Source organism: Lepus europaeus, chromosome 5 (assembly GCF_033115175.1).
Source record: "Lepus europaeus isolate LE1 chromosome 5, mLepTim1.pri, whole genome shotgun sequence".
NCBI lineage: Eukaryota > Metazoa > Chordata > Mammalia > Lagomorpha > Leporidae > Lepus > Lepus europaeus.
In genome coordinates, this window is record NC_084831.1 from 16,602,145 (window position 1) to 16,616,395 (window position 14,251).

The 14,251-nt window shown below is 59.4% G+C and overlaps 1 protein-coding gene across 1 annotated transcript; it reads right to left on the bottom strand.

The window, feature by feature from the left end:
- Nucleotides 1-392: 392 nt before the first annotated feature.
- LACTBL1 (lactamase beta like 1) lies at nt 393-10,747 on the bottom strand. Its single transcript, XM_062193159.1, has 6 exons — nt 10,606-10,747; nt 8,865-8,974; nt 6,535-6,692; nt 5,458-5,678; nt 2,053-2,158; nt 393-1,374 (listed from the first exon to the last, which is right to left on the bottom strand). Exons 1-6 carry the CDS (start codon nt 10,652-10,654, stop codon nt 393-395), a joined length of 1,626 nt encoding a protein of 541 aa, XP_062049143.1. The 5' UTR covers nt 10,655-10,747.
- Nucleotides 10,748-14,251: the final 3,504 nt, after the last annotated feature.

The window sequence follows — 14,251 nt, forward strand, 5'->3', positions numbered from 1 at the left end:
TGGGAAGAAGCCGCCTGCATCTGATGGCCGGGGCGGGTGCAGGCTGCTGTCCGAGTCACCCAGCTGCGCCCTGGGGTGCGTCTCATTTTCTGACAATTCTAACTCAGGAAGGTCTATTTTTTTTTAAAAGGCAAAAGACAAGCCCATATTCTTCGATTCAGCAGACACAAAAGGACGCTGGTCTCCGTGTTTCGGTGTCCACTAAAACTCTGAAACTCTGCACACACCTCTTCCTCCCGCGTGTGTGTGTGTGTGTGTGTGTGTGACTGGCTGGGCCCTGGCTGGGGACCGCCACACCAGCCGCTAGGGTTCTCCCACCGGCATTCCCGGGGCCTCCCCCTTCCCAACCCCAGGCTGCGAAGCCCGGCGGCCCCCGGGAAGGCAGGCCCGGGTCACTGCGCCCCAAAGCCGGGCTTCCGCTGCAGCCGCAGCACCCGGTACGTGTTGAGGCCCGGCACATCGAAGCCCGGGGACAGCCCGTGCCCATCCAGGGGGTAGAAGTTGACCAGCTGCCCGTGCTGGGCCTCCAGCGAGAGCCAGGTGTCGCCGAGCGGCACCGCACACGGGAACTCGCGGGCCACGTGCAGCTGGAAGACACGGCCGCGCACGTGGCGCAGCGCCAGCGTGCGGAAGGCGGGCGGCACCAGCGCCTCCACGCGCGCCCCGAACTGGCGCAGGCGCAGCTCGCCCGCTGGCCCCGCGTGCACCTCGTAGAAGGTCAGGTTGGCGAAGGTGAAGAAGCCGGCGAAGGGGCGCGCGCTGGGCGGCGGCGCCGGGGGCGGTTCGGCCTGCCGCAGCGCCGTCTCCATGGCGGGCAGCAGCGCGTCGTAGGCCTGCGCCACCAGGTCGGGCCCCGGAGGCCGCGGCCCGGCCAGCAGCAGCACGAGGCCCAGGCGCAGCGGGGGCACCAGCGAGAAGGTGGCGGCGTAGCCGTCCAGGTCGCCGTCCTTGCGCACCACGCGGTAGCCCCGCTGCGCGTGGAACTCCCACGGCGTGCCCGTCTCGTTGGCGAAGTAGGCGCCCGGGCACGCCAGCAGCGGCGCCAGCAGCGTCTTGGCCGCGTCGGGCCGCAGGAGCCGCTGGGGCCCGCCGCCCAGGAGCGCCGTGGCCAGCTTGGCCAGGTCGGCGGGGGTGGAGTACATCTGCCCCGACGGGCGGTACCAGCCCAGGTCGTAGAGCGGCGCCGGCCGCCCGCTGCCGTAGAAGCCGGCGGCCAGGCGGGCGCGCACGAGGGCCGTGAGGTCGAAGCCCGTGTCCACCATCCCCAGCGGCTCCAGCACGTTGTCTGAGACCCAGCGCTGGTAGTCCCCTTGTGGGGTGTGGGCCGCCAGGACGTGCGCCAGGAGCGAGAAGGCCAGTGTGCTGTAATGGCACCTGGAGAGACAGCGGTGGGAACTGGGATGCGCGACCTTGGATGAACCTCGCGGGACCCAAGATAGCCCCTTCCCTCCTGAAATGGTCCCCTGCCCTCCGCCCTCCGCCCTCCGCCCCCCGCCCCCCGCCCCCAGCCGGTGGCACTGGGTGCTGCGCCTTTGCGCGTTCTCGTCCGGATGGGAAGTGGGGGCTGCGGTTCGCCATTTGGAGAAGCAGAGGAGCAAGTTTGGAAGGGCGCTTGCCCGCAGGCACGGAAGGGGCGTGAGGCAGGGGGGTGACATGGCTGTCCTCTGCTCCCAGACCCGGCTTCTCCGCCCAGCGGCCACCCAGCTGTCCACTCCGGCTCTAATCAGCTTCTTGTTGATTCCCACTAAGTGCATCTCACGTGTTCTCTGCGTCTCCCTCACCAAGAGGAGAGGCCTGGCCAGATTTGTTTGTGACCCTCACTCAGCAGGTGCTCAGCTAACGTCGAGTTCTGAATGGAGAGAACACCGTTCAAACGGAACTGGGTTCCGGACCCTGCCTCGCTCTGCCTTCCACCTCTGGGCCTTATTCTTTCCCGCTGTGGATTAGAGGCTGCAGCCGGCGACCCCGGAGCCTCTGCTGGCTCAGGCCGTCTGGGATGAGGCTCTCTCCCACAGGGTGCGTCTCCCGGAGGGCACCAGGCGCTCCCCTCACCTGGTTCCGGGGTCAGCCACCAGCACGTCATCTTTGAGCAGCTTCAGGGCCTCCTGGGTGCTGCCCTTCCACAGCAGTGAGGTGGAGCGCAGCCTTCTGGGCAGTCCTGGAAGGAGCAGGGGTCAGACGCGCTGTGCCAGGGTGTCCTGGGCAAGCCCCTTAACCTCCCTCGGCCCCAGGCCCTCCTGTGTGACAGGAGGGAAATGTCCTTTATGGGAGTAGTAGATGAGGTAGGGTGCTTGGGTGATGTCTGGCACGTACCGCCCACCTCCAAAAATAATGATTAGCCCCAGCTATGGAGTTTAATTCTGTTAATTTTTTTTTTTTTTTTTGACAGACAGAGTGGACAGTGAGAGAGAGAGACAGAGAGAAAGGTCTTCCTTTGCCGTTGGTTCACCCTCCAATGGCCGGCGCAGCCAGCGCGCTGCAGCCGGCGCACCACGCTAATCCGAAGGCAGGAGCCAGGTGCTTCTCCTGGTCTCCCATGGGGTGCAGGGCCCAAGAACCTGGGCCATCCTCCACTGCACTCCCGGGCCACAGCAGAGAGCTGGCCTGGAAGAGGGGCAACCGGGACAGAATCCGGCGCCCCAACAGGGACTAGAACCTGGTGTGCCGGCGCTGCTAGGCGGAGGATTAGCCTATTGAGCCACGGTGCCGGCCAATTCTGTTAACTCCTTGACCACGCTAGTTTTGTGGAACTGGCTCCTCTGTCCATTTGCACTTTTCTGTTACTGGATGTGGCCCGTGCGGGAAGGATCACAGCCCTGGGGGGGGGGTCCCTCCATCTGTCCACTCATCGTAGTTTTTAAGCTTCTGTTTCATGCCAAGGACTGTCTAGGCGCGTGAGATTCAGCCGCGAACAAAAAGTCCCTGCCCCTGCAGAATTCACACTCTGATGAATGGGAGAGACAACAAGCAAATTAATACTCGTGCTATGGCAAAAACTGTGTCTGTGTGAGAAGAGAGGGATTGTCACATTGTACAAGGCGGTCAGAGAGGGCCGCCCTTGAGCAGGTGAGACCCGGCGAACAGGGAGTGAGCCATGCAGCTCTGTGAGACACAGTGTCTTAGGCAGAGGGGACAGCAGGTGCAAAGGCCCTGAGACAGGAATGTCTCGGCAGGAGCTGTGTGGAGCAGCCAGTGTGGCTGCAGAGGTGTGAGGAAGGGGGAGATTTTGGAAGTGAGAGCTTTGGGGGGGTGCAGTCACCCTAGACAGTGCTGCAGGCAGCTGGAAGTATTTGGTTTTCCCTCTGCGGGGGAGGAGGGCCCCACAAAGCAAAGCTGTGACATCATCCGACATACGCATTATCAAGGTCACTTGGCTCTTGGGAAAGCACTGTTGGGGCCAGTGGCGGAAGTAGGGAGGAATGGATGGAGACGTGTTAAAATCCTGGCCCAAGTGATGGCGCTTCAACCAGGGTGCCGGCAGCAGAGGTGCCAAGGAGTTGGTGAATTCTGCATCTGCCTGGAACATGGTGCCAACAGAGTTTGCTGCCGGAAGGCCCGGGAGGCTGTGGGAGCGAGAGGCCTCAGGAGGCCCCCCAAGGGCTTGGCCTGGCAGCTGGGGAGCAGAGCCCCGCCCATAAGTGCTGCGCCCAGCACTGCCTCCCCTGCCTGAGCCTCTGCTTGGCTGAAGCACCTGCGGGGATTGCCCTGTGAGTGCACAGAGACCCCCAGGAAGGGAGGACGCCCGCGTATAGGGTGAGGGTGAATCAGAGAAGACACTCAGCGCCCACAAGGGAGCTCCTCAGTAGCAGCTGGCTCCAGCGGACCCCTGGGAGGGAGAGCAGACAGGTGAGTTTGAACTGGCTCCTAACAGAGCCCTGGGCTGGGTGCTGTGGATAGAAGACTCCACGGTGTACCACTAGAGGGAGCCCTGGAGTCAGGCAGGGTAGATTTACCCAGAGGCTCACTGGGAAACAAGCTTTGGCACCTGTAGCCCCTCTTGAATTTGAACTTACAATATGGCATTCTTTAATTATTTTAATTCAATTTTTCTATGATTTTTGTAGATTTAATTTTATTTATTTGAAAGGCAGAGTGATAGAGAGAGAATGACAGCATCCATTTGCTGGCTCACTCCCTAGATAACTGCAATGGCCAGGAGCCAGGAACTTTGTACTCGTGGGAGTTCCGAGGCGTCACTCCTCAGATGGCCACAACAGCCAGAGCTGGGCTGATCCAAAGCCAGGAGCCAGGAGCTTCTTCCAGGTTTCCCACGTGGGTGCAGGGGCCCAAGCACTTGGGCCATCTTCTGCTGCTTTCCCAGGCAGAGAGCTGGATAGGAAGTGGAGCAGCCGAGAAACAAACCGGCATCCATGTGAGATGCCGGCACCGCAGCAGAGGCTTAGCCACTACGCCACAGCGCCGGCCCCTGCCCGTTTCCTTAGGGCTATAAAGCATGTGACTGTGTCGTCATGTGTCGCTGTTTCCTTAGCCATTCTCTACTGAGTGAGATGCAGGTCGTACCCATCTCCACTATCACAGACACTAGGAGCTACTGTGTGTGCACCGCATGCCATACCTGCGTGAGTCGTTGAAGACAAGGGTACTTCAGAAAGTTCTTGGGAAATGGAATTAAAACATGTTTATTGTGTTTCAAAAAATGTAGAAATCAAGGGAGGGCATTTAGCTCGCAGTTAGGATGCCCTGTGCCGCACACTGGGGTGTCTGCCTTTGCTCCTGGCTGCAGGATCCTCCCCACTAACACAGAGCCTGGGAGGCAGTGGTGATGGCCAAGTAGTTGGGTCCCGGCCACCCACGGGGGAAGACTTGGGCTGAGCTCCCAACTCCAGCCGCAAAGCATCTGGGGAGTGAACCAGCAGGTGGAAGCTCTCTGTCTCTTCTCCCCCTTACCCCATCTCTCTCTCTTGCTCCCTTTGCCTCTCAAAATAAATAAATAAATAAAACATGTTGATAGGTTTATAGGTTTAAGATCTGCTTAGGTCAAGAGCAAATCAACAAGTCAATATTTGTAGACAATTCTACAATGAAGACCTAATTTCTGTTAATATATAAACATCACTTCCAAATCAGTGCAAAGAGCAACAGCTCAACAGAGAAGCAGACAGAGAGGAACAGAGTAAAAAGTTCACAGAAAAACAAAAGTAAGTGACTCAAGAATATTTAAAAGTACTAAAAGATGTTCAGCCTCACTCACAACAAAACAAACACCAACTAAAACCTCACCAAGATGCATCCCCCCTCCCCGATTCAATGGCCAAGTGCGGAATGGCATAAAGAATGGTGGACAAGCTAAGTTAGTATGATCGTGGTGAAATGGGTCCCCTTATGCTGTGGCTGCAGGACCCAAAATGGAGGGATGTATGGCCGGATCCAGAAGCAGACGGGGGAGTGGGCCCGGCCTGGCCGGCTGGGACAGTCCAGATAAGCTCTGAGTCTCACCTGAGAGCTGGCTGGCCATCCTTCGGAGGGTGACCTGCGAAGGCCGTTGGGCCGGGCCCACCTCCTCCAGCCGCCCGGGGGCTGCTGCCACGCCCAGCGGGTTGTTGATGGTGAAGGTGCTGGCGTAGCGCTCCAGGGGGTCATCCAGGGAGGCCACGGTGCCCTGCTCCCACAGGCGGTACAGCATGAGAACCGGGAAGATCTTGGAGACGCTGGAGATCCTGAGACACAAGGTGCCAGGCGCAGGCTGCTGGCCCCACAGCCCGCTTGCCACCCGAGCCCTGAGCCCTTGAAGGTAGTGCTCTAGAAAAGCCCGACTCCACCTCTCCTCGCCAGCCTTCTGGAACGACCTCTGGGATGCTGGAGAACTTTCCAGAAGCAGTGGTGTTGGGTGGAGCACCTGCCCTGTGCCCGTGCTGGGACAGACCTGGGTTTGGGTAGCCCCTCTGCCTCCTGTCACTGGCGGTGAGGTCTTGGGTGAGTTACTTAGAGCTTTCTGAGATCTGATTTCATTGTCTGCTTCACAGATCATAAAACAGACCGAAAACACTGTGCATGTAAAGTCGTTGTCAACATAAGGAGCAGGTGGTGAGCGCTCAGCCCCAGACCTGGCCCAGAGCAGGTGCAGGTGAGTGCTAAGCCCTTCTGGGCCCCAGGAAACCCCACAGCACCCCTGGGAACAACTGTGCGTACTCTGTGATGTGAGCTTTGAGGATCCTGCAGGCAGCAGCCAGGAGGGAGACTCCAGATGTGCAGCTAAATGTTCCGAGCTGCTTCTGCCTGGGCCACTGCAGCCCACGGACAGGGCTAGGAACTGGCTCTGGTTCTTGGTGGCGCGTGAGAGGCAGGGGTTTGGGGGGAGGGGCACCTTCTCTAGTTTGGGAGGGCTAGGGATTCCTACTGACCCCTGGCTGTGACATTAGGCACTCCCCGGTCCTGCCTGGACCTAGGTCTCCTGTGAAACACAGGACTCAGTAATGCGTACTGGCCGCTTGGACTCTCCCCCCAAGTCTCTTGGGTCTTGTGGCTCTGTGGTCTCCCTTTCCCTCCCATTCCTGGCCCCTGCCACCGGCTCACCGGTACATGGTGTACTCGTTGGGGGTCCCAGAAGCGGGGTCTGAGCCGTTCTTCTTCCCGAAGTTCCCAGTCCAGAGCACGGTGTCGTTGTGCACGACAACTGCAGACATGGCCGCCAGGCCTGGGGCCGCCATTGCCCGGCGCAGGACCCTGTCCACCTTGGGGGGAGAAGAACAGGGCTCCAAGGGCAGGGGCGGTGACAGGGGAGCCTGCCCACGCTCTGTTCACTTAGCCCCCGTGAGGCTCCAGCCCGCAGGTCCCCAAGCTGTGTCCATGGTTCTGTCCGAGCAGCTCCCTCGGAATCTGTTTGACTTACAAACAGTTCTGCCCAAAGACACATTTCCATAGCAAAATCAAAAAAAGGAGGGGCGGGCATTTGGTACAGCGATGAAGATGCCCTTTGGGACACCCGCGTCATGTCAGAGTGCTTGGATTCAAGTCCCAGCTCCGGTCTGAAGTCCAGCTTCCTGCTAATGTCCACTCTGCGAGGCAGCAATGGCTCAAGTAGTTGGGTCCCTACATCCGACCTGGGAGACCTGGGCTCGAATTCCAGCTCTGTGCTTCGCCTGGCCCAGCCCTGACTGCTCTGAGCATTTGGAGAGTGAGCCAGCAGATGAGAAATTCTCTCTCTCTTTCTCTCTCTCCCTCTCTCTCTCTCCCTCTCTCTCTCTTTTTCATCCCATATCTCTCAAATAAATAAATTTTTAATTTAAAGATAAATTTTCAAAAATATTTATGTATTTGAAAGGCAGAACAACAGTGTTGGCGGGAGGGGGGGGGGGGGAGGCTAGAAGGACAGAGAAAGAGAGAAATCTTCCATCTGCTGCTTCACTCCCCGGATGGCTGCCACGGCCAGGGCTGGGCCAGGCTAAAGCCAGGAGCCTGGTGCTCCATCTGGGTCTCCCATGGGGCAGGGGACCAAGTACTTGAGCCGCTACCTGCTGCTTTCCCCAGCACATTAGCAGGGAGCTGGATCGGAAGCAGAGCAGCTGGGACTCAAACCAGCACAAATTTTTCTTGAAAAAAGGAGAAAGGGGTTAAAACGGACTCAGCTGACTCCGTGGAGAAAGCCGTAGAAACCCCGCAGGGGGCTGAGTCTGACCGCGGGTTGTGGCCATCACTACTTGTAGTGAGCCCCAGGCACCCTCATCATTTATTGCAAAGGCGTCATGACTGGCGATGGTGAGGTATGACGAGGGGGGAGGAGCCCGTACACACTGGACATTAGAGTGCACGGACGAGCGTAAAATGCTTCCCGTGCATACTGCACTGATTCCTGGTGAGCCAGGGCTCACGTCTCCCCATTTCGCAGGTGAGGCGAGGGAGTCTGGGAGCTGGGGAGTGCCTTGGGAAGTGGCTGATGACTGGTCGGCTGGCGACCCAAACCCTGTGCCAACTGCAGCCACCGTCCTTAGGGCGGCGCTGAGCTCCACCTCTGCCCTAACTTTGCCTCTCTGGGTCCCGGCTTCCTTCCCCAGGCAATGCGTGTGAGCGGGTTAGCACAGCGCCTGGCGCTCTGTGGAAGGCAGCCCCGGGCATTGTGGCTTTTCAAAGTGATGGTAACCCCAGGGAGCCACGTGGCACCTCTGTCTGGTCTGCTCCCCGGAAGCACCTCTGTCCGGTCTGCTCCCCGGCCCAGCGGGGGTTTCTCTCCTGGGTGCTCCCCACCCCTTCCCTTCAGCTGCTCCCCAGACAGCAGTTTCAAATCCCCCGCCATGCCGCTGCTCAAACACTTCTCATCAAGTGTCATTTGTCCCTGTGTCTCCTAAGGTGAAGGCCCCATGTGGACGGATGTGCCTGGCGTAAACTAGAGCTGGCCAACACTTGGTGTTTTCACACGCTGCAATAGTGTGTGTGCACGTGCCTGTGTGTGTGTGTGTCTGCGTGTTGCCCCCAACTCATCTTTCCCCGCCTCCCACTTATGGCCTCTTAGTGTTCTGTGTGTGCCAGGTACCCTGGAGGCTGCCCCCAGGCCTTTGCACATGCTGTGCCTCTGTCTACTTCACAGCCCTTCATCCCCCCAAGCTCCCTCGCCCCAAACACACACAGGTGTCACCCAGGGTTACCTCCTGCTTGTCCACGGCTCAGACCACCTCCTCCAGGAGCTCTCCTTGACCCCGAGGCCGGTCCTCTATGCTCATCCCACCCTCACGCTTGTCCCTTTGTTATAAATGCTCGCTGTCTGAGGGCAGAGCAGATGCTAAGGGCAAGCCAGATCTTCTTCCTGCCACACCCCTGCCGCTCAGCACAGAGTAGCCATTTAGGAAACAAACGCCGGATGAATGCCTGGACGAATGCCACACCCTGCTCTCTCCTGGGTCATCACTGACCTTTTCCAGGGCCTCCTTGAGCACAGGAAGGGGGTGGGCCAGGGGCACGGGCTCAGGATGCTGGGGACACATCCTCACGGGGGCAGCTGTCGCCTCTGGTGCTGGGGAACCTGAAGGAAGCACCATGTGGTGAGCAGGGGGTCCTCCTGGGGGAGGGGCACGGTGGCAGCTCAGGCCAGAGCCACGCCTCGGGGACCACCCTCCCAGGTCAGCAGCACCTTCCAGGGCGACAACAGGGCCCAGAGACCACCCACTGCGGGGCAGTGATCGGAGTGGGCCCAGCGGGAAAAGGACCCAGACCCGCGCCAGCCACTGCGTGTAGCTTTCAAGACCTCCATCGGCCGCAGTTCCTGGTTGGCCGCCACTGTGCTCCCACCTCTCACTCCATCAGTTTCCTACCTCCGTGTGACCAGTGCACTTGGTCAGTCCCTGCTGCTTGGGGAAGCTCGGCCACATCCGTGTGTGTGTGTGTGTGTGTGTGTGTGTTTGCGCATGCGCCCCCCACTCCCACCCCCTGCATCCTGGCTCTGTGTGTTTATGCAACTTGGAGCCCAGTTAGGCATCTGACCTAAGCCACAAGGGACAGCTCGGTCTACACAGAGGAGAGACTCGGGCATGGGGCCGGTGCTTCCACCTTCGCCCAGGGGTACGGCTTAGGGGAGATGGGGAAGGCGTTGGCAGGGCAAGCAGGCTTTGCTCTGTGACATCATCCCAGCGGCCCCCAAACCTGTAAGGCTGCCGAGGGGAGTCCAGGGGTGTGAGCACCTTCCCGGGAGCTATCCCCTCCCGCCTTCCACTGCCTCCTGAGAGTGCCCAGGAGACGTGGTCCCTGTCCTAGGGTCGGTGCAGCCCTGAATCCTGCCGGTTTCTACCCCGCCCCCTGGAGTCTGGCTGTGGGACTTGCTTTGGGCAACATCCCAGGCCAGGCCTTAAGGGACCTGCTCCCCTGAACTCTGCCCACCTGGCGGACAGGCCTGGGAGAGTGGCCGGGAGACCAAGAGAGGCTGCCTGAGGGCGGGGGTTGGGGCGGGGGCAGGGCCCTCCACACCTCCCTAGGCGGCTCACCCAGCGCTCCAGGGAGCCCCCATTCCACCAGGTGCAGAGTGGCCCAGGGGATCCGCTTCGGGAAATTGACAAGGCTCTGGGTTGTGGCTCCCAGGGCCTCTGCAGGGTGACACAGGGGGCTAGGAAGCGGCAGCCCCGCCCCAGCAGAGATCTGGGGCTCAAGCCTCCAGCATCCCAGCAGGCTGGTGGTGCCAGGGGTCGCCCCAGCCACAGGGGGCCTGTAGACAGCACCCACAGCAGGGGGGGGGGTGCTTTGCAGGGCCTCGGCCAGCCCGGGGAGGGGGGTGCTCTGAGGAGTGGCAGCCCATGCCCGTGTATTCCCCCCCCCTCCCCCTCCCCCCTTCCCCCCCTATCCCCCTCTCCCCCCTCTCCAGGAGGTCCAGGAGGTCGTTGTGCCTCGAGGGGCCTTCGAGGAGCACTGAAGGCAGGTGAGGAGAGCAGTGTCTGCACCTTTGGGTGAACCCTGAGTTTTACCGCCAGACTGGGTGACGAGGAAACCTTGGTGGCACTGGGATCCTTGTTTTATCCCTGAGGGTGTCGGGGCACAGAGAGGCCACCAGCCTGGCCCAAAATGCTCAATGAGAGTTGGGGTCACAGTGGGTGGCCAGCGCTTCTGAGCCTAACATGAGGGTCCTGTCCCCGGGGGTGGGGCAGACTCTGGTCATTCGTCACTCACCGGCTGGCAGCTTGGGGAGGTGATACTGCCACAGGAAGCAGCCGGTCATGACCACGGCCAGCAGGAAGAGGACGACACTGAAGGCCGGGAAGAGCCACTTCTTTCTCACTTGGAACAGGCGAAGCTGCCGGGCAGCCTGGGAGACAAGGACGTAGGCTTGGGGTCAGTCAGGGAGGAAGAGAGGAGGTCCCTCCTGCGCCTCGGGTTGCCCAGGCGTCACGAGAACCATAGCTTTGGGTAAGTTTCCTTTTTTTTTTTGGGGGGGGGGGGAGAGCGTTCCTATCTACTGGTTCACTGCCCAGTGCCTGCAATAGCCAGAGTTGGGCTAAAGCTATAGCCAGGAGCCTGGAACTCCATCCAGGTCTCCCACAAGGGTGGCGGGGACCCAGTTATTTGAGCCACCACCTGCTGCCTCCCAGGGTGTCAGGAGCCAAGATGGGACTCGGACCCTGCACTCTGATAAGGGGATGTGGGGGTCCCAAGCATTTCACGCCTGTGAAAAGAAGACCCTACCCCGCGAGACCTTCAACAGTCCCGCCTGGCAGGTGCACCCACACTTGTCTGCCTCTGCCTGCCATGCCCTCGCTTCGCCTGCGGGCATAGTGAAGTTTCTTAGACCTTCGATGAAGTGCCACCTCCACCGTGAAGCCTTCCCCAACTCTCTCCCTCCCAGGTCTCCTCCTAAAGCACTTGGCACAGCCCTCCAGGATGGTACAAATGCAGTCCTCTGTCGGACACCAGCTGCTCTGTCGCCGTCAGCTCGTACACCTGCAAGGGCCAGCTCTCCAAGGCCACGGCCACTGCCTGGCTTTCTGCCCTCCGTAGCGTCTGTTCGTGCTACTCGCTCCATGCACCTTTGTGGAGTGAATGTGAGCGTCCTGAGCGTGCAGGACAAAACGCCCCTCCATCCTGCTCCACACCTCCACTTTCGCTTCCTCTATTTTGTGCTCTTGAACCTGGGAAGGAGCATCCGGCAGCAGGTGTGTGTAAAGCTCCCAGTGCGTGGCTGGACCTCCACAGCGGGGGGGCAGCTCTGGAAGCCTGGTCGCAGCACCCCCATCCCCCACATTGCTCTGCCCCAGCTGAAAAACCTTTACCATACAAAGGGGACCTGTTGGGTGATCTCAAGGGAGGCTGGCGCTGCGCGGAGCTTGGGGCCCTGCCCCATCGTCAGGGGTGGGGGCCGAGGAAGTGCAGCCCGGGAGCGGGGGGGGGGGGGGCAGGGAGGACAGAGGTGATGACAGCAGGTGCAGAAGCCTCGCAGCGGGAGGAAGCAGAGGAATTGGAGAGGGAGGGGGGACAGCAACCCAGCTCTCATAGCCCAGTCCTGGATGCCGTGGCCAGCGTCCCAGGGGCTGTGCCAAGGCTTTTAAGACAGACGTCACGGGCCGGCGTTGTGGCACAGCAGGTAAAGCCGCTGCCTGTGAGGCCGGCATGCTGTAATAGAGCACTGGTTTGAGCCTGACTGGTTTGAGCACTTTCCATCGAGCTCCCTGCCAATGCGCCGGGGAAGGCAGCGGAAGATGGCCCAAGTGCTCAGGGCCCTGACACCCATGTGGGAGACCCCGATGAAGTTCCAGGCTCCTGGCTTCAGCCTGGCCCAGCCATGGCCATTGCAGTCATTTGGGGAGTTAACCAGCAGATGCAAGATTTCTCTCTCTCTCTCTCTCTCTCTCTCTCTCTCTCTCTCTCTCTGACTCTCCCTCTCTGTGTTGCTCTGCCTTTCAAATAATTAAGAGAGAGAGGTGAGGGAGGCCCTACTAACACTCTCATGTCGTGACTAAGGCTCAGAGAAGTTCAGTGACTGTCCCAAGGCCACACAGCTCATTGCAGATCTGGGAATTGAATCAAATGCCCAGGCTCTGATCTGCTCAACTTTCTGCAAAGCCTTGAACATCACATCTTGGGTCATCTCATTTCCAGGCAGGCAGACCAGGGCTACACGAAGCCAAGAACTTGTCTAACATCCCACCCCTGCACCGGCCACTAACATGAACTCACCTCTCACGGCCTGCTCCTGAACTTGGCTTGTGGAGCCCATTTCAAAGGTGATAAAATAGGGCTCAGAGAGGGTAAGTGACCTGCTCAAGGGCACAGAGCAAGGTGGAAGCGAATCCCTGCTGCCTGACCCTCAACCCTGGCATCTGAGAGCATGGCCCCTGCTGAGCCGTCTTCCTTGTGCCTGTGGCCTAAGCTGCGCTGGGAACAGGTGTCACTCCTGGCCTCCCCTGTCCTTGTCTGTCCCCCCTGGAATGAGACGGCGGCAAGGAAATTCAAGATTCTCCCCCAGGACCTGCACCCCAGGGCCTTGGCGAACTGTTCTGTTATTCATCTTTTCAATAACTCTTTTGTTTTCATTTTTTCATTTTACTTGAAAGGCAGAGAGACAAAGATCTTCCATCTGCTGGTTCCCTCTCTGAATGCCTGCGAGCCAGGCCCCTCACCCAGGTCTTCAGCATGGGCAGCTGGGATCATTGGGTGATCATTGCTGCCCCCCAGGGCGCACACTGGCAGGGAGGCTGGCCTCCAAGGCAGAGCTGGGCCTCGGACCCGGGGTGCGGGCATCCCGCCTTCACTCTCAGCTCCTGGCACCTGCCTCCTCTCAGCCACCCAAGCTGCAAAGGTGAGGGCCTGCCCTGGCCCTCCCTGGCCTTTTACCCCCACCGCCCCCCCCCCAGCCTGCTGGCCTGTTAGAGTTACCAAAGAGGTTAAGCATCTTGAAAAATGGAGAGAGAGAGAAAGAGTAAGAGAGAGCGAGACCACGAACCCTAGCCATTCATCACCCCGCTTTGTTAAATCCTAACACTTTACCATATCTTCTCTAATCTTTACATTTTAAACTATGCTACACCAGTGACTTACTCACTTGCTCCATCCAGCACCCCCAGTCCATTAGAAATCAGGGATTTGGGTTTGCTTTGTTAAAACAGTCCCTGGGCCAGCGCCGCGGCTCACTAGGCTAATCCTCCACCTGCGGCGCCGGCACACCGGGTTCTAGTCCTGGTCAGGGTGCAGGATTCTGTCCCAGTTGCTCCTCTTCCAGACCAGCTCTCTGCTGTGGCCCAGGAGTGCAGTGGAGGATAGCCCAAGTCCCTGGGCCCTGCACCCCATGGGAGGAAGCACCTGGCTCCTGGCTTCAGATCAGCATGGTGCACCAGCACTATGCGCCGGAGTGGGATTTCAGGGTGGCAGGGGGAGGCCACAGCAGCTCGCCCGCATCCCGTGCGGCTGCCCCCAGCCGCCACCTGTGATTCTCACCGTGCCTTGAATCAGCTTTTGCTTCCCGGATGAGGTTGAACACAGTTTCATGTGTTTCCTGCTCTTGTTTGAGTTTGGGTTTCTGTGGTTGGACCCTTCTCCTTTGCTTGTATTTTCCTGTTTGTTTTTCTTGTTAGTGTTATATGCCCCAGGTACTCTCACTTGTGGTTTGTCTTTTTTAAGATTTATTTATTTATTTGAGAGGCAGAGAGAGAAAGAGATCTTCCATCCTCTAGTTCACTCCCCAGATGGCCACAACGGCCAGAGCTGAGCCATTCCGGAGCCAGGAGCCAGGAGCTTCTTCCGGGTCTCCCATGTGGGTGCAGGGGCCCAAGCACTGCTTTCCTAGGCCATCAGCAGGGAGCTGGATCGGAAGTGGAGCAGCTGA

Bases quoted from the DNA above. Each gene is read 5' to 3' on its own strand.
- LACTBL1 (XM_062193159.1), bottom strand. From the start codon at position 10,654: ATGACCGGCTGCTTCCTGTGGCAGTATCACCTCCCCAAGCTGCCAGCC. The intron at 8,975-10,605 runs GTGAGTGACGAA...TGCTTCCTTCAG, and splicing joins CCTCCCCAAGCTGCCAGCCG to GTTCCCCAGCACCAGAGGCG. The intron at 1,375-2,052 runs GTGAGGGGAGCG...CTGTCTCTCCAG, and splicing joins GTGGCTGACCCCGGAACCAG to GTGCCATTACAGCACACTGG.